General features: G+C 37.6%; 1 protein-coding gene across 25 annotated transcripts in view; it reads right to left on the bottom strand.

Moving 5' to 3' along the window:
• The window catches only part of DTNA (dystrobrevin alpha), a 410,756-nt gene that overhangs the window by 37,559 nt on the left and 353,334 nt on the right, over positions 1–19,863 (bottom strand). For 19 of the 25 annotated variants that reach the window (XM_057300431.2, XM_055102473.2, XM_055102478.1 and 16 more), the window contains 2 exons: positions 5,128–5,215; positions 1,588–1,685 (listed from right to left, as the gene is read on the bottom strand). In XM_057300431.2, coding sequence (XP_057156414.1) covers positions 1,588–1,685; positions 5,128–5,215 — 186 coding nt within the window. Of the gene's footprint in view, positions 1–1,587; positions 1,686–5,127; positions 5,216–14,734; positions 14,828–15,400; positions 15,479–19,863 lie in introns of all 25 variants that reach the window. The other 6 variants (XM_063597316.1, XM_063597318.1, XM_063597317.1 and 3 more) reach the window with 2 other exon arrangements.

Here is a 19,863-nt window from a genome sequence, read left to right as displayed (position 1 = left end):
TCAAGACAACTCAGCCAAAAGCTTTCCTTACTAGAAAAAAATATGAAAAAGTGCCAACCAGAGTTTGCACCCTCCTTTTTATTTTTTCTTGAGAACTTTAAAGAATACTATGATCATTTATCCCCAAATTCTCAGGTCAAATTTTACAGGCATGAAATAATTATCACAACCTCCTCCTTTACTCTTCCAGTTTGACCTCAAATGTTACATCAGTGTTTAAGAATGGGGTTAAGCATGGAAATGTTTTGGTGCTGTTTCAAGAAATATATTACTAGAATGTGTTAGGTTGGTGCAAACGTAATTGCGTTTTTTGCCATTAAAAGTAATTAAAAATAATGGCAAAAACCACAATTACGTTTGCACCAACCTAGTACAAGTTGTTCCATGTTGGGTTTCCTCAGCACCAAGTTTGAGATTTAACTCAGCTATTCATCGTTTTCTCACTCAATGTATATCTACTGAGCTTCTACAATTGCCAGGCCTGGTTCTGGGCTCCAGGGACCATTTAGCCATGGCCTCTGTTCTCAAAGAACTTCCGTTTCAGTCCGGGAAGACAGACAATAAACGAAGAAACAAACACACATGGTTATTTCAGATAGTGATAAGTGACAACCCCCTGCCCCCAACACACACACAGGGGGATGTAATTGAGACTAGTTTCTGGGCTAGGGGCGATTAGGTAGGATCAGACAGGTGGTCTTTTAGGAGATGATATTTGAGCTGAGACCTCAGTGATGAGAAGGAGCCATCCACACAGAGACCCGGAGGAAGAGCTTTCTAGGCTGAGGGAATGACTAGTTCAAAGGCTGTAGACAGGAGGAACACATGGGAGGTGGGAGTGTGCTGAGCAAGGTGAGCTGAGGCTGGAATGGCAGGAGGGAATCAGGTCAGGTAAGACCTTGCAGGTGATGGTAAGAGGAGTAGGATTTAACTGAAGTGTGATGGGAACACATTAGAGGGTTTAAAGCTGGAATAACATAAGATTGATGTTTTTGAAAAGGACGGGCTGAACTGGGTGGTGGTGGAGATGAGCTGGACAATTTTTGGGGTGTATGCTGTGGAGGTAGACTGTGAGTCAATCCGTGTTGAATAGAGGAAGAACCTGCTGATGGGCTGCAGGTGGAGATCTTTGGATGTTTGGAGAGTAACTGGGTGATGGTGGTGTCTCTCCAGATGCCTCTTTAGCTCAGGGTCCTTCCAGGGGGCCTCTCTGGTGAGCCTCCTACATGTTTCTGGGTGGTAGAGACACCTTCTACCTAGTACCCAGGAGGTTCCTCCTGTACTAGAAGCTCTTGAACAAAATTAAGTATCTCAGAAAAAGGGAAGTGAGACCGTCTAGAGGGGCAACATTAATTGCATTGACATCTCAGAACTATACACATACATGCACACGCCGTTTTCTCATGGAGCTTCTGAAGTTCTAAAGATCTAAAGACCAGCTTTTTGGAAGTGAGCATCACTGAGTGTAGATGTCTTCCCTTGAGTAGGCATACAGGGTGTAAAGCCCTGAAACTTTAAAGCACGACCATAGTTTATTAAGGAATGCGCACATTGATCAAACAAGCCAGCACGTCTACAAAGTCTCACCTGTTCTTGTTTTCTAGCTCAGCAATCAGCTGCCTTTGCTGCTTATTCGCATCGATGGTGAAAGAGATGTCAGGAGCACTTCTCTGCTGAGGTGGCTGCTGTAAAATATGTAGTTTATAAGATTTCATATTGAGAATGTGAACCTATGTATTTGGGAAGGCAGGAGTCATGAGATATGCAGACAAGGAGGAGGGAACTATTTCTATCAAAACAAAGAAAGCAAATACATAAAATTCAATTGCCATTTTTCTCCTATGGACCAACTTTTCTGTGGATCTGGAGCACATCTGTGAGGTGGAAGGCAGAACAGAATTCTCTGGCAGGCAAATACACAAAAGGTAGGAAAAATGATTTTTCAGCTTTCTGACTAAAAATCTTTGGGAATGATTTTATTTTTGCCACACTGTCCCCATTGTACCTATTCTTTCATTATAGGTGGCTTTAAAAGATGTTGCACTGTTGAGAGGGTGCTTTCTCTAGAGTTACTGTTCAATTACTGTAATGTACAATTAAAAATATAGTTTTAGGCCAGGCATGGTGGCTCACGCCTGTAATCCCAGCACTTTGGGAGGCTGAGGCGGGCGGATCACTTGTGGTCAGGAGTTCGAGACCAGTCTGGCCAACATGGGGAAATCCCATCTCTACTAAAAATTCAAAAATTAGTTGGGCCTGGTGGCACACACCTGTAATCCCAGCTACTAGGGGGGCTGAGGCAGGAGAATCGCTTGAGCCCGAGGTGGAGGTTGCAGTGAGCTGAGGTCATGCCACTGCATTCCAGCCTGGGTGACAGAGCGAGATTCCATCTCACAAAAATAAATAAATAAATAAAAATATAGTTTTAAAGTCATAGTTGGTAAGACTTACTTTTCTGATTCTTCTAATCAACAAACTTTTATGTCTTTCTTTATTCACACATGTAATTTAAGATTGATGAATTCACATATTCATGTATATTCTTTGATTTGCTTCTACTTTCACACCACTCCAGCTCATCATTTTCAGAAATGCAATCAGCTTTAACGACTGGTATACATGCAGTCATAGCTTTCTCCATTCTCATATAAACATAGATGTCATTAATCATATACCATATATATATATCTGTTTGCGTATGTTTATGTATATTTAGTCAAGGATTTATTTGGTGTTGTTTTAAAAAAATGGGGTCATATTATGTACACTTATGTGTGTCTTGCTTTGCCTTACAGTACATTTTAGAAATTCCTCCACACCAATTTTTATTGTTTTAAAAACAAATTTTTAAAAATCACAACTCATCTTTCTACCGAAGAATGGAAAGCTTTTAAAAATGGCAACTGTTGCCTAAGCCAGATGCAGAGAATCTTGTCCTGCTTTTTAATGTCCATAAACCTAACTGTAGGAAAGATTAAGTTTTGTAAAGGTTTTGCTTTTATAAAGCTGTCTATGCATTTTAATTCACACCTCTTTTCAGCAAAGAATGACTTGTATAGCTAACAAGAAATTTTGAGGTCCTACATTTTAGATTCTAAATGACTTTTGATAGCTAATTCTGGCATATGGCAACTTTGACTTGTGATTCAAGATTTTCTTCTGATTTCATTACATAAGTTTCCTTTTCTGGCATATACTTTATGTATTGATAAATGGTAGAAACTTATCTGAGCCAGTTGTGAATTTCAGTCATTGCTTTGCTATGTATGTTAATTGATCAGGAATTATAAAGAAAAACATTGACCCATTTACTAAATGACCTTTCTATCTCCTTTCTAACGAAGTGTCATCTTACTAATCATGATTTACTCAGCTAATCATACTATTCTTAATACGTGGTTATGAAGAGATTTACAAAGGAACTAGAATTAATGTGTGGACGGTATCTTTCCTATGACGGATCCACAAAGGTTATATATAGTGTAAGTAGGCAAGGAACACAAGTTACTAATGTTCTCCAGAAAGAAATGGAACAAGACTGGAGAATTTAGTACACATATAAATAATAACATGTGCATGGAGATTTAGCAGTCTGCCAGGAATCACTAATGCAAATGCTGAAAGGGGCAGGGAAGTAACCCAAGTGAGGGAGGTGGGCCAGGGTAGGGGTTGTGGCAAAGTGCCACACACTTGCCCTGTCCGAAGCAGCAGAGGAATGCCTCCACTCCAGCTGCCTGCTGTCAGAAGGAACATGCATCTGATCTGGTCAGTCTTTTAAGATAAGATGAAAATCCAGACTTTCAAGGAAAACCATCTGATTTGTAAGTACTGACATCTAATAAAGAATTGAAAACACTGTGGGGCTCAACAAAACATTTCTGGGGGACAAATTTGGTCTGCAGGCTGCCATTTTGTAATTGCTGGTTTATGCAGTACTTTCACACATTTTACTATCTCAGTGGATGCTAATAACAGGCAGCACTGACATATATGATAAGCATATTTACACCTGTGTACAGATGAGGAGACTGAACTCAAAGAAGCAGTGCTTTGCATGAGGTCATGGAGAGCTGGGACACACATTGCTAATCCCATATCTTGGTATACCATAGCCTCTGTTTATAGAAGTATATGCATGGATAAAGGCAAGAAAACTTGGAAAAGAGGTTTTTCCAAAAACCTTGTTTTGCCTTTACTTTCAAGTGACTCCTGGAGTGGTTGCTTGTCCTAAAATCTAATTCTCCTGTATTCTCAGCTGATTTTATATTTTAATTTTCTTTAACATGTTTGCTCCTTACTTATGGCCCTTAAAATTTCATATACTCCAATTACGTCTCTGTTTTATCATGTCTGATTTTGGGGACACACAGTACACTTTTAGCCTGTCCTGGATCCCCTCCATCTTGATCATGGTAGTTTCTAACAGTGTTACAGTCACGGATGTCACAGAGAGCAAGTGCCAGGGCTAATGCAGTCGGTCATTATGCAGCTCCCATCTGGGATCATTAGGTTAAATGCTCAGCATGAAGGGCTCTGATAACTGCAACATGTGATGTGAGAGGTGCAGGCAATAGCTTCCTCACTTGTTCCCCTGCCACTCTTTGTCCTTTGTGACGCACTAATAGCAACTCACCCTTAGTCAGCACAGATGAATTCTGAATCAATGTGTTGAGCTGACAGTTGCTTTTGTCTTAGAGACAGACACAAATGGAGAAAGCTATAGCTCTATTATTTCTACTGGTATATTTTAAGTGTCACTTGCAACTACTCTGCCTTAAACTTAGTGCCTTCACTAACCACACCTGCTTTAAATAAAGGAATCACAACCAGTCCTTGCCCCCTTCCTTGGGACTTCATATGGGGTTGACACTGAATGAAGGGGGATGCGAGGATTCCAGCTTGACTCCAGGGTCACACTACTGTGGATGGTTTTGTTCCTCAAGTCTTCCATTTTTAAACTGTAAATTCACCACCAAGACACCACAAACTTAGCAACAAACACATGCACAATAAATTAGCACAAATTGTCCTGGTAATCAGCACCAGCTATAATAACAATAAACATGACATATAAAATTCAAGGATCCCAGATGCCAACAGATGAATCCTTTTACTCCAACTACTTACAGACGAAGAGGACTCTGCTGCCAGCCTTGCCGCATACCTGGCAATTAGCCTGTGTTCTTCATCAAGCCGGTTTGAACTCTCAAGCATGCTATTAAGAACAAAGCAAGAAGGAGACCGTTAGGCAACTGAGAAAGATTGCTGCAGTCATATTACCACAAGGAGTTTTTACTATTTCAATGTTTTGGTGCAAAAGATTTGCAAACTACACAAAACCCTGTTAGAATAACAATCTCAGACTTGAATTTGTAACATGATCTAATATATAGTTGGGAAGGTCACTAATAAATCCTGTCTTCAGTCAATTCAATTGTCTTACTAAGAAAGCCTCACAGAGAGGTGACTATTCTGATCAATACATCTGATCAGAAGAATTTCTCTTACTTTTATTGCCTTTACCACTTTTTCTTTCCTTTTTACACAAGTAACACATGTCCAAAATTGACATGTTAGAAAATATGAAAGCAAGAAGAAAGAAAAATATCATTGTGGTCAATGTCCAGTGATCCCTACCTGCTGGTATTACATTCTCATGTAATTTCCTCCCCTTTAGGATGGGCTAGACTTACTAATCTGTTTCTAATGAATAGCATATGGCCGAAGGAATGGAATGTCACTTCCAAGATGAGATTATAAAAAGACCATGGCTTCCATCTTGGACTTGCTTGTTTTCTCTTTAGCTCTCTTGGTCTGTTTGGTGGGAAAATAGCTGTCAGGTCATAAAGCAGCCTTTATGGAAAGACCTAGGTGATAAGAAACCCAAGCAAGCCAATTACCATGTGAATGGATCCCCACTGGTAGAGCCTTCAGATGAGATCACAGCCTTAAGTGACATCTTGATTGCAATCTCACAGAAGCCTTGAACCAGAGGGACTTAGCTAAGCCAAACCTGGATTCTCAACCTACAGAAATTCTGAGATGATAAATGTTTGTTATTTTAAGCTACTAACTTTTGGGATAATTTGTTATGCAGCATAAGGTAACTAATACAAGTCTCATCTATAATATTACTACTTATTTATAACCTGCCTTTTATATTTACTTTCAGAGAAACAGAATTTTATTAGTGACTCCCAATGACCTTAATGGAATTTTTTAGTGCCTCCTATAAATTTACAGAAACTGTTCATACTAGAATAAGGATGATCTGAGTCCCTAAAAACTAATGCAAATAGAAGCATTCTTCCATATTTCAGAAAACTTCATTCTGTGAAATGCTCCATTCAAGACTAAGTTTTGGGTGCCATTAAAAATAATTCTACGAAACATACCAATAGCACTAATCTTGTTAACAAACTAGTTGGTTGTAGTTTGGCTTATCGGTTATTGTGGTATGTATCAGTTCAGATCAAGATCAGAAACTAGTTCCTCTCATTCATAAACATACTTATACTCTTCTGCATCAGTTCTTATACTTACAGCTCTTCCTTAAAGAAATTAACTCATAAATACATATTGTAAAGACACCCTCTTATGCCAACATTAAGGTTGTAAGAATTATTCATTGCAATCACTTGGATCCATATAAAGTAACATACTATTATATGTACATTTACAAATAGAGTAAACATGAAACATAGTGTTTTAACCTTTGTTCTGAAGTGAGAAGATGAGTGAAAGTAATTATGTTCTTCCAGCATTTTGGCTATGTCACTTCCAAATAGCTCTTCTCTGGTTAGCTGAATCCACTATATAACAGGTTTGTTTTTTTTTTTCTGGTCATCATAAGACATTCCTGTCTACATTATCTCTGCTCTAGCCTATACCCCTTGCATATATAAGCTATAGCTGTTTTAATGTGAATACTTCCACTCTAGACTTAGCCCTTTTCTCTGAGCTATAATAAATAACTAGAACATTCCTGAATTTCCTTATCTAACAACTGATTTCTCCCTCCTCAGAAAAAGAGGCTTCTCTTTCCTTTTGCTCAAATGAGATAATGTATGCAAAAAGCATCAAAAGAGTGTGATGCCTGGAACACATGAGGTGCTCAAAAATATTAGTTAATATAATGTTATTATTATTTTGCCTTTTAAATAACATGTTCATATCCATTAGTAATCCTCATCTCCTTCAAAATATCATCTACCATCTGACAATTATCTAGAGCAGTGCTTTTCAAATTTTAAAGTGTAAGCATATCACCTAGGGATCTTGTGAAAATGCAGTTTCTGGTTCTGTGGTGGTAGGGTAGGGGAGGTTGGGAGGGCGGGACCTGAGAAGATGCATTTCTAACAAGCTTCTAAGAAATGTCGATAATATTGGTCCAGTGTACTGGTTCAACACTGAGTATCAAGGATCTAGAAGATCTCGAAAACAAAATGGAAGACACAAATACGTGAAATGAAACCTAAATATAAACGATATAAAAGAGAGAGTTGTTCAAGAGTATTTAACAGATACCCATACAGCATGTGTGATATGTTATAAACATTCCCTTAAGACAGAAAATTGTAGGATATAGGGCTTACATAATGTTTAGTATCAATCCCAGTGGATTGAGATTTTATTCATTACACAAGTTTAGGTTTGGAGTAAGAAAATAATTTTAATAGCAAAGGCAGAATTATCTCTGGAAAACTGATGCTTTAAAGCAGATGTCTGTCTTTATAAAACAATGTCTGCATTCTGCAATGGTTAAAAATAATAACTAAATTCTTTATTACAGCTTCAATGAAAAAGAGAAAGTTACACTGTCTTTTCTTTCGACATCAAACTGCCCCACAAAGAGACAACTGAATTTGATTTTAACATGTTTATCATTTCCGGCTCATGTATTAGGGGCTATACATCTAATTCAACACAGTGTTTTGCGGATAACAATGCCCATTGCTCCAGGCCCAGGAACATGATATCTTTGACACCTTGAAAGTGACTTTGTCAGAAACATTTGTATTTTGATAAATAAATAAATAATTTTAAAAATCTTGATAAAAACTTCTGATAAAAGTACTTTTAAAATGAATGACTAGCTAGTGTAAGTAATATGAAGGTTATATTTTTAAAAACCTCCTGGAAATGTAAGACGTGAAGATATGGGATTCTGTATAGCAAGCGATAACTCATACCTCCATGCCTTTCCTCCCCCAGCACTGACTGAATGAGGGCCTGTGTGATAATATTACCCCTTTGTGCACATGAACAATTTATGGGTCCACATATGCCATTTCAGTATGTTCAAATTATACAAGGGTGAAGGAGGCATTCTTCTGATAAATTCCTCTATTTCAAGACTTCAATTACAAATAGTTGAAAATGAATGATCAATAATCCCTAAATCATTAAAATAAATACCAATTCCAACACTTTCTCCAGCCCTAGCTATTCATTTCAGGACTTTATAATCAGTAATCTTGCTACAAGACTATGATGAATTAACAAGTGATTGCAGTGTTGACTGCATTTCAGAGCAGGAAAATCCATTATTTTGAAAGCCCTCCACATTCTACCCAAAATGCATGGCCAGTGTCTGTTGCCAGTGATTTCAAAATGGCATTCTAGGAAGCTCAAGTGGCCCCAGCTGAGCTAGGGCTTATGAAAGTGTGATTTAGCAAAGATTTTTGGGAACTCACGGTTTGTTCACATTCTTTTGATTTTTTTCTGGGCCTGTTCTGCTTTCTAAGTTAGGGTAGTCAACCAGAAAATACTGTGATCCAAAGCATATAGCATATATAAATGCAAAAGCAAAAGCATATATAAATGCTTCTATATTTTCTTTTCATATTTTTTCTACTACTCTGGATAGTGATGGGAATTTTATCACTAGAAATTAATTTAGAAGGCCACCGAGTTTCATGTACTACTCTTCTATTAAGAGGATTAGTACCTGAGAAAGCATTATTAGTTAACTCAAATGGAAGATTGCTTTATTAGATTATTTCCTATCTTTGGCAGTTGGTTTAGAGCAAAATGCTAAGGGAATAGAGCACTTTTTTTTTGGCATTTAGAAGTCAGTGAGCTCAAGAGAGTCAGGGTAGAAAGGAACAAAGTGACACTGGGGACCGAGAAACGGTTTTACAGTACTGAACAACGGGGAAAGAAACTAACTCTCAAAGCTTAGTGTAGTGGCCCTTTGTGAGTGGTTTGGAATAACAACAAAAAAAGACAGGAAATCATGAAATGGCAATCTTCATGGATAATAATAAGAATTTACCACAATAATGGCTTCCTTAAAGGAGACCTTTAAACTCCTTTATTGAGACCCTGACTTCAACAACCCCCTATGTTACAGTTGAGGTCATGCATTGTATCTTCTAAAAACTCTCAGACTCCTCCATTTCCTTCTGCTCCAACTGTTCCTGATGTGACAGTCTTTAGATTTATATTTCCAGGATTCTAAGGAAATATCTTTCTCAGAAGTCCAGTTCTATAATTGAAGTTCCTAAAAATTTTACTAAACAAAAGGAGTCGTGTTAACAGGAAATGAAAACTCATATAAAAGAGACACTGTCAGTAAGTGTAGGTAACTCTTCTTTTTTCTTTCAACAGATTATAATTTCTTTTTTGTTTCAACAGATTGCAATAAACTCACATTTTTCAAAATCAACAAAATGTACTAAAAAGAGTCAGTCAAATCTTGACCTACACATTAAAAATATTAAAGGCATACAATTCAGTGGATTCAGTGGGGAAGTGGGTTATGGATTCAATTGTGTCTCCCCCAGTATTCATATGCTAAAGCATATGAATACCCTCAGTACCTTAGAATGTGACTATGTTTGGAGATAGGGCCTTTAATTACAGTTAAATGAGGTCATAGTGTGGGGCCCTAATCTCATAGGACTGCTGTTCTTTTAAGGAGAGGAAGAGACACTAGGGTAGAGAGAAAAGGTTATTTGAGGACACAGCAGGAAGGTGTCCATCTGCAAGTCAAGGACAGGAGAAACCAACCCTGCTGGCACCTTAGTCTTGGACTTCCAGCCTCCAGAACAGTGAGAAAATAAATTTCTGTTGTTCAAGCCATCAAGTCTATGGCATTTTGCTCTGGCATTCTTAGCAAACTAATACAAAGATGAAGAATCTAGGGGGGCATTAAAATTTAAAAAAAATTCTTGCCCAATTATCACTTTAAGTTTTTAAAAAAATTTTAGAATGCCCTATTAGTTGCTCTGTTCACATCAGTGAATTGCTGGTGCTTATCTTTGCCCATGTCTACCACTACACAAAGCTTAATACTTTAATTTTTCATCTATTTTATACTCCTATACTAAATGTTCAATTTAAGTGCTACTCTATAATAGTGATTTTTTTAAATAGTAAAAATTCTAATTTTGCTAGGAAAGTTTCTGACTACTCCTAACAACTTTGTTTAGGGGAAGATGGAATTTTTTTAGCTACTGCACTACTGATATTCTACAATATCAACAGATGTTTATTGAGCACCTACTATGTGCCTGGCACTGTGCTAGATGTCAGAGATAAGGTGGTGAACAAGTTGGAGAGGGTCCCTGCCCCACTGAAGATACAGTAAATAGTAAGCCAACCAACCAGCCACCAACCAACCAACTAACCAGTCAGCCAACCAACCAACCAATGAGCTAACCAGCCAAACAGCTAACCAACTAACCAACCAACCAATGACTGCAGCTGATAAGAAGAAAATAAAAATAGTATGCTATAATAGAGACTAATATAGAGGACCTACTGGGGGAGGTGTCTTTAATCTAAGATTGGAAGCTAGACAAGCAAGTTCATGTGCATATAGTAGGGGTGAAATGGGAAAGAATGTTCTAGACAGAGGGGAGAACTAGTATTGGAGTCTTGAGGCAGGAAAGAGCTTGGTTCGTTGGAGGAATTGATCAAAAACTGACATGACTAAATGTAGTGATTGAATGGGAGAACCCCATGAGATCTGAGGCTGAGAAAGGAGTAGGCAAGGGCTAAGTCACATGCAGGTTTGTACACCATGGTGAGGGGTCTGGGTTGTAAACTAGGTCCAATAGGAATCTATTAAAGAGTTCTAAGCATGCAAGCTAATAAAAATTTAGACCTCGTAAATGAAATTCTGAAATAGGCATTCTTAGATGTCTTTTTTCCCAAAGCATAAAATATTGTGGAGCAATTTTAAATTAGATGGATTATTAATCCACTTAACAAGAAATCTATTGACAACACAAATGTACACTTTCTTGTACTTGAAAAAATATAAGCAGAACAATTTTAACCTAGTCATATGACATCAGGAGTCTAATCAACTGACAATGTTAGAGGTAGAAGTTCTGGGCTGGTTTCAAATCATTTGGTTGGTCTACTACAGACCTTGGTATAAACTAGCAAGCCCAGGAATTTGACAAGCTTTGGGGGAGGGTAGTAAAAGCCCACACTGTATCACATTTTCAGACTCCTTCTCCTGCAACGAGGAAGGTGCATACAAATTATTAAGGCTTTTAAAACTTCATTGAATTAGGAAGGAAGCAGAAATTCTCCCTTGAGCTGCAGTTTATTTATTTGACTTATCTGACAGAACCAGCAATGACATAAGTGTTTCTTTAGCAGCAAACTATTACAAATAAGTCAGTTTCCCAGTGTGTTAAGTAGTTAATATAGGGTAGAAGACCCCCACACAGAGTTAATCAGGATTATGTCTGAATAATGGCAAAAACAAAGCTTTTGATGGAGAACAGCTATTAGGTTCCTGTTTGCAGAGCATCTCATGAAGTGTGCACATTCAAGGAGGCCAAGGAATGGGGTGGAAAATAGATGGGAACCAGTGTCATAAGACCTGTTTGCAAGCCCTTACTAGCATGTGACTTTGGATAAGTCACTTAATGTCTCAAAGCTCATATTTTTTAAACAGTGAAATGGAAATAATCATATCCAACCTTCTAGGACTATGAGAAGTAAATTAAATAACGTGTGGAAAAAGGCTTTGTAATTTTTGGAGCATTTCATAAATACAGAATTTATTATTCTTACTCCAGCTGTTGTAATAAGATAAAAGAGACTGAAGACAAAACTCTTGCCCTTTTTGAAGCTTACAATTAACATGAGAAGTCACAACTCAAGGAACTACATACATAAAAGGTAACTTGTTAAGAATCACCATTCCTGTTACTAGTATGTGCTCAAAATATTTGCTAAAATCAAATAAAAACACTAGAATAAGATATACAGTTTCAGTAAATACATGGAGGATGCAGTGTGAAGGAGGCATCCACAAAAGATCTTGAAAGGCATGTGTTGATGCAGATTTTAAAAGAGGTGATGAAACACAGTGGTTATGAACTTGGATGGATAATGGTTAAAATCTCTGCCCCACTTTTTATAGCTGTGGGACTAAGAGAGAGTCAGGTAAGCTCTCTAAAATGATACCTTTACTTGTCTATAAAAGGGGGATGATCTTATTTACTCCATGGGCTTACTTTAAGGACTAGGAGAAATTATGTATACAAGGCTCTGAACATAGAGCTTGGCATGAGGTAAGTGTTTTAAAAACACTTACTATTATTATTACTATTATTATAGGTCTCACTGTAACTTAATGATGGTAAAGCATTGTAGCTACAATGATGTTAAAGGAGGTAAGAGGTCATTACATTACTTATAGAACCATGACAGGTATGAGGAATTGTTGGGATCTAATTAAACATAAAGAAAAGGGAAGAAAAAATGAGAAATTTGAAAAAGAAGTTGGAATTTTTTAAGGATAGAAAAAACTATGAGAAATATGGAGGGTGCAGCTATTAAAACAAAGCCTCCTTCATTGATTGGTTGGCCTTAAATTCTGCTTTGTTTTCAAAATACAAATCACATTTAGCTTTCATCAGGCAGATGCAAGGTGTCTCTGCTGAGACAGATTTATGGTCTTAAGTAACCATCAAGTCAATATGATTAATCACTTGAGTAGGGAAAATGGCTGGTAGTGACAAACTTTGAGCTTTTCTCTTTGGAGATTTCTTTGTTAACAACCTTAATTAAGAAAAGGTCAAAGAAGAGCAGTAGAAATAACTGGAGTGTGCTTAGAATTATGGGAAGAGGACATGATGTGAGATCGCATCATAGTCTTACAATTGAATCTACACTGACTGTATTCTTCTTCAAAGATGACCAATACAATTAAAAAAAAATTCAATGCTTGGTTCTACTGCTTCAGCTACCATGTAACACTGGAGTACCAAACTCCTTGGGAATAAAGCAATTTTGTAGTTTTGAGAGCCTGAGTTGTGAAAAAGTGGATACTATTTAATCTAGAAGCTCACAAAATTTGAAGAAAGAGATGGATTTACGTCAGCCAAAGAGTGCATTTTTATCCCCTTAAACAGTAGGATCTAAGGTAAAATTAAACTAGTGTACTGGTTATACATTTTTAAAAATACAAATTAAGATACATGTATGTACTAAAGCACATAAATGTTCATCAGTTCATGAGAACTAAAAATTATCTCATGTATTAATCTTGCAAAAATAGATCTAAGAAGCAGTAATAGGAAGAAAATTTTGAAAATACTCAAGTGAGGAGGAAAGAGGTTCAGAAACAAAGCGGCTAATAACATCAAGTGGTGAGGGCAAGGAGCATGGAGCAATGGCCTAGCATCTGAGGAATGCCTTGGTGAAATACTAGGTTGGTGCAAAAGTAATTGCAGTTTTTGTCATCACTTTTAATGTAATTGCCATTAATTTTGCCAATTACTTTTCCTCTAATAGTAGAGGAAAGAGGACTTGCCATGCTAAAGATTTGAAACATTTTAATGGAAATTGAACCCATTGGCTTTCTTAATAATTGTAACTATGGAAAATCCATGGGCCCTTAATTGAGAGAAAATTGAAGTGGTTGAGAAAAATTGACATATTTTCAAGGAATTGGTTTGCTAAATATGTTTATAAAACAATAGTCTGAACTAGATTGAAAAATACATATGATACATAGTTTGTCCTTTTCCTTTAATTCAAGCTGCAAATCCACATTTATTATTAATATCAAGTAACTTTAACCAATGGAAGGAGTCTCCTATATCACAATGAAAATGGAGAAAAGCCTTTTGAATGGCTTTATCCAAGTACACAGGGCTATCTTAATTCCTGAATTTAACATATCTGAAACTAAGTTTTGTGTATTCCAAGATGTGAAAGCAGGCTTTAGCAGGATGGTCATCAGAAAAATGTATAATAGAATTGCTGAAAGACGATTGTTCCCACTGTTATCATTGTTAAAGAAATGATTTCCATTTTGTGATTCAATCACATCGCATTTTCTCTTTTTCACTCTTAAGTAAAATGAAGCATTGTTTTCCAAATCAGCAGAGACATCCATGTCCTTGGAATAAGACAAATTCTTTTATCACCATCCTGTGGTAATTTGATATGACACGTAGCACAGAACTGATTGGTGGGACCCGGAGTCCTGAATCTACCTGAAGGCTAATATTTAGCAAGGCATCCCTTTATGCAAGTTTTTGTTTTAGCTAATTTATAAACAAGGATATGAATCCTATGGTTCCTTCATGGGAAGTATCCAAACTAACATCACGAAAGACTTCTTAACTGAACCAGTTAACAGTGCTTCAGTGTCACCACTGGCATCCAGTGACCTTGCTCCTTGCTGAGACTGCTTGTCACCAGCTCAGACTGTATCCCTCTCTAAGGACAGTCAAGCAGCCAAACCTGCACTAACCATGAGGGGTTGTTCCGGAGCATGTTGACATACAACCCGATGAGAACATGTTCATCAGCTAGCCTGTCTGCCACATTCAGGCTGTACTGTATCCTGAAACAGGGCAGGGGGAAAGAAAGGGTGTTGTTAAGAGAGGTGGACAGAAATAAGTAGAGGAGGTAGGAGTGAGTTTTTGGTAGAAAAGGCATTTAGAAAACCAAGCAGGTAAAGGAAGGGTAGTAAGTGATGTGCTATGAAAAACACAAGCGAAATCCAGGCAATGAAATCCACAATTCGATTCCACTAACTTTAAAAATAAAGACTTCCATTTAGGTTAAATAAAGTTTTAGAAAACAGATTTACATTTTTCAACCACTAAGGCCAAGGTATTCATCTGTAGAGTAAATACATTGAAATTGGTTGCAAGCAAAGATTAAATATCCTTCAGAAAATCGAGTCTTCAGCTTAGTCATTTCAAAAAAGAAAAGGACACAAATCCGGGAAAGTGAATAACAACACAGATATGTCTACTGGAAATAACTACTTAGTGCTGTTAATTGGGTTAAAGCAGAGCTGCTTTTACTGAATCAAAGACGGTCTTTCACACACAAAGCATTTTTGACAAAAGAAATCTCCATTTTTAGTTTAGTTAATGCAGGGTTCCAGTACACTCTGGCTGTAACTTACCCTTTGCCCTTCAGAAAAGCTGGAGCAGCCCTAGCCAGCAGTTTGTTCTGCTCTACTTCACTGTCCTTGGGAGGAGAGCTAGTTAATAAGATGGGAAAGCCAAGAAGAGCGTAAACACGGCAATGCACTCAAGAATAGAAACTGGCAACAGACACTCCCAAGTCTAGATCCAAGTTTCATTTAGACAGATCTCTTATTATTTTGAAATGTTCAAGATGTTTTCAGATTTCCACAGAGTTCAAGTAGGAATAGAAACCCAGCCTGAGAACCACAATCGCAATCACCATGATCCCAGATTTGACCTCTGCTATTTGCTTAACAAGCAAGCATTTATATTGAGTATGTCTAGACATAATGAAAATTCATTCAACATTTATCATGGCATATCATGTAAACAGTCCAATAGTTCACTAAGTCCTGCCAGCCTTTAGATCCCACTCAAGAACTTAGCCTTCCCTACATCCTCCAACTTTCTGTTCTGGATAGAAAGACTTGAAAATTACCTAGCTAGAGATTGCTTCATATTAGAAGTGTTTTACTACTCCAAGCAAAAGCCACATGATCTTGGCTGTGGAGCTACAAAGAAAATTTTCAGAGGAACAGAGAAATACACCTTTGAGTCTTATACATATATATTGTTATTTCTTATGTTTATATTAATACAAAGCTAGTGAATATAGTCTCATTGCTAAAGCAAATTCTTAACATTATGGATTCATTATGGGAACTACTCATTTTCTTTAGTAATTTAAATGACAATTTTAAAGTTTAAAATATAGTTTTATTAAAGTACAAATAGAAATATAAATAATAATTCATTAAGTGTGGCTATGGTAAAGTCATCCAAAATCTACTGTGACAATTTGTAGTCATGCTACATTGAGAACTATGGTATTGATTCTTAGTATTACAATTGTATTGGTAATGTGTTTGAAGAAAGTTTGCTCCTCTATAGGTTAAGTAAGAATTTGCCCTGCACACTGGTGAATCTAAAATTGTCCCTCTCCTTCTTCATGGAAAATAGAAAAATAAATTGTCTGTCTTTGTTTGAATACCAAATATTTAACTATTGGGATCTAAATTATGAGGTTCCACCAAAAATTTTCAAGAAACTCTAAATCTACTAAATATATATATAATGGTTTATAAATTAGTTAAAATCTTAAAAACTTTGTACTACAAGTTTTAGGGCTCTACTATAAAGCACCATTCTTTCAGGCCATGAAGTACTAAAAAATATAAATTTATACATAACACATTAGAACTATGCACATTATAGTTGGAATTCTTGCTTTATAATAGTGTATATTAAAAGATTCCTTGAATAGTGAGGTATCTGATAAATTTAATATTAAATTTGATTTGTAAAGAAAATGACTAGCAAAGAGTAGACATGCATGTTTGTCAGATGAATGACATTTTCACTCAGCTCTTCAGAAAGGCATCTGTTATATAAAGTATTGCTGTACTTAAAAAGTTCAACTGTACCCAACAAAATTGACTTCTTTTTTTTTTTTTTTGAGACAGAGTCTTGCTCTGTTGCACAGGCTGGAGTGCAGTGGTGAGATCTTGGCTCACTGCAACCTCTGCCTTCCAGGTTCAAGTGATTCTCCTGCCTCAGCCTCCCGAGTAGTTGGGATTACAGGCATGCGCCACCACACCTGGCTAATTTTTGAATTTTTAGTAGAGATGGGGTTTCACCATGTTGGCTGGTCTCGAACTCCCGACCTCAAGTGATCTGCCCCCCTCGGCCTCCCAAAGTGCTGGAATTACAGGTGTGAGCCACCGTGCTCGGCCCAAAATTGACTTTAAAAATAAATTAGATTGTGTTTTAGGATAATTTACTTTCCTGATGACCTCAATAACTTTCTTTTTCCAGCATATTGATGTTTTCCTTTTAAAACTGTGAAACCTGCCCATCAGGGCCAAATAACCACCTTCAGCCATCATTTTCTGATGTACCATTATACCACCAAAACTGTTTCTGTTTTCTGTGATGTACAGTTACCCCACCAAAACTGCATTCCAGACTTTGTCTACTGAAGCAGATCTCCATACATTCATTATGCAGTACCTACAGTACCCCTGCTGCCCAATATCCCCCCAATTCTTTTTTGTAACTAAAGATAGATGAATCTATTACATAATTTATTTCAGATGCTTGCAAAACCATTCAAAACACTGTGTGAAACATCCATGATTCTTCCCTCCAAACTAAACTATCTCCCTGCCTTCTTATGCTTCTTTGTTCTTTGAATCTCAGAAATTATGGCAATAATTTCTTAAGCAAACAGCCGAATAATTGCACAGGGACAACCTCTCATGCTGAACATGCAAGATAACAAGCAAGAATCAGTAGAGAAAAGAAACACAGGAACGTCAACCACAAAGATGTGTTTGCCACAAATTATTCTGGTGAACTTCTATGGGAGGAAGATGTGTCAGTGAAGGCCCAGAAATGTGGCTCCACCACCCATCACTGACAAAGCCCAAGCATGGAGGAGCCCTAGCCTCAGTACTGTGTACGGGTAGGGCTGAGAGAAGGGGGCAATAGGCCGGACTTTCCTTTGGTGGCCTTCTCCTTTTTTTTTCTTCAAATCTTTGGTCTCCTCTCCTCCTTCCTCTACTCCACTTGCCTGTCTCTCCTCTCCTCTTCCTTTTCTTCCTTCTTCTAACCAGGTCCCTTCTTCCCTCAAAGGAATGAGACATATTCTATATATATACATCTCTTAACTTTTGTTGTCATTTTCTTTGTGTTGGCCCTTGCCAGTGTTGGTTTAAAGAAATAGTTTAAAACCTTTTATCTTCCGTTCCTTTCCCATGTGAATTCTTAGAAAAAATAATTCTTGGAAAATATGGGAGTTACACCGTGAACATATATGAGTTTCTGGAAATAAACTATTTTGTTTTGCTATAGCTCTTAATTTCTAGTGCCAGAAGCACTTCTAACTTTTTGATACTCACTGTTCACATAGTTTCTGTAATTTCTAGAGCTAGCCTCAAATTCTTCTTCTCATCATCTGTTTCCAGGAAGCCAAAAATATGACTATGTACAGAGGAGGCCAAATGCATGATGAAAACAAGACAAAAATAGCCACTCTTTCAAAATGAAATGAATCAAGAACCTCGAGAGTTGACTGGGAGACAGGTTTCACTTAAAACTTGGGTCTTTAAAGTCTTTTCACTTGAAGTACTTTCCACCAGAACCTCTTCTCCAGCTCCCAAGCTTGAAGAGAGGCAGCAAAGTGAAATTTTTTCTCTTGAGTTGCTGTGAAAATAGTGATTGCTATGGTTTGAATATTTGACCCCTCCAAACTTCATGTTGAAATTTGATCCTCAATGTTGGAAATAGGTCCTAATGGGAGGTGTTTGGGTTATGGGGGCAGATCCCTCATGAATGGCTTGGTGCCATTCTCACAGCAATGAGTGAGGTCTCACTCTATTAGTTCCCTTGAGGGCTGGTTGTTAAAAGTAGCCTGGCACCTCTTCTCTGTGGCTTGCTTCCTCTCTCCTCATGTGATCTTGGCACAAACCAGCTTCCCTTTGCCTTCTGTCATAAGTGGAAGCAGCCTGAAGTCTCACCAGAAGCAGATGCTGATGCCATGCTTCACGTACAGCCTGCAGAACCATGAGCCAAATAAACCTCCTTTTTTTTTTTGAGACGGAGTTTCACTCTTGTTGCCCAGGCTGGAGTGCAATGGTGCGATCTTGGCTCACTGCAACCTCCGCCTCCTGGGTTCAAGCGATTCTTCTGTCTCAGCCTCCTGAGTAGCTGGGATTACAGGCACCCACCACCACACCCAGCTAATTTTTTTTTTTTTTTTTTTTGTATTTTTAATAGAGACAGGGTTTCACCACGTTGGCCAGGCTGGTCTCAAACTCCTGACCTCAGGCGATCTACCTGCCGTCGCCTCCCAAAGTGCTGGAATTACAAGCGTGAGCCACCGTGCCCAGCCTCAACCTCTTTTCTTTATCAGTTACCCAGCCTCCGGCATTCCTTTACAGCAACATAAAGGGACTAAAACAGTAATGATGTGTGGCTTATTATGATCCCTTCAAGGTGCTATATTATCACAATATTTTATGGACTAATTTAGATTCTAAACTTTGATTTTGTAGCTTGGAAGTTTGCATGGAGAAATTAAGTTTCTAATTCTTTGTGGGATTTGGGATCAGGTACAATGGAACCTACTTCCTGACTAAGGAAAGAGTGCTTCCAGCATATCATTGTGTCAGAATGTGACAATGGCTTTCATACAACCCAGACTGAGCTTCAAAAGCTGCTTCTGTTCTACATGCCTTGTCTTCAAATCAGAATGCATTCTTCCTTTTAAGCTCCGAAACTGAGAACTATTTGGCATTCAACTTGACCATGGGATACACCTTTTCTAATCTGAGTTTCAAAGAGAAGCAAGACTATCATTTCTAAAATCATGTGCACACAAATCTCTTTTTCTTATCGC

Source organism: Pan paniscus, chromosome 17, assembly GCF_029289425.2.
Source record: "Pan paniscus chromosome 17, NHGRI_mPanPan1-v2.0_pri, whole genome shotgun sequence".
NCBI classification, from domain to species: Eukaryota; Metazoa; Chordata; class Mammalia; order Primates; family Hominidae; genus Pan; species Pan paniscus.
The sequence above is the reverse complement of the archived record's forward strand: the minus strand, read 5'-3'. Positions and strand labels throughout refer to the sequence as shown.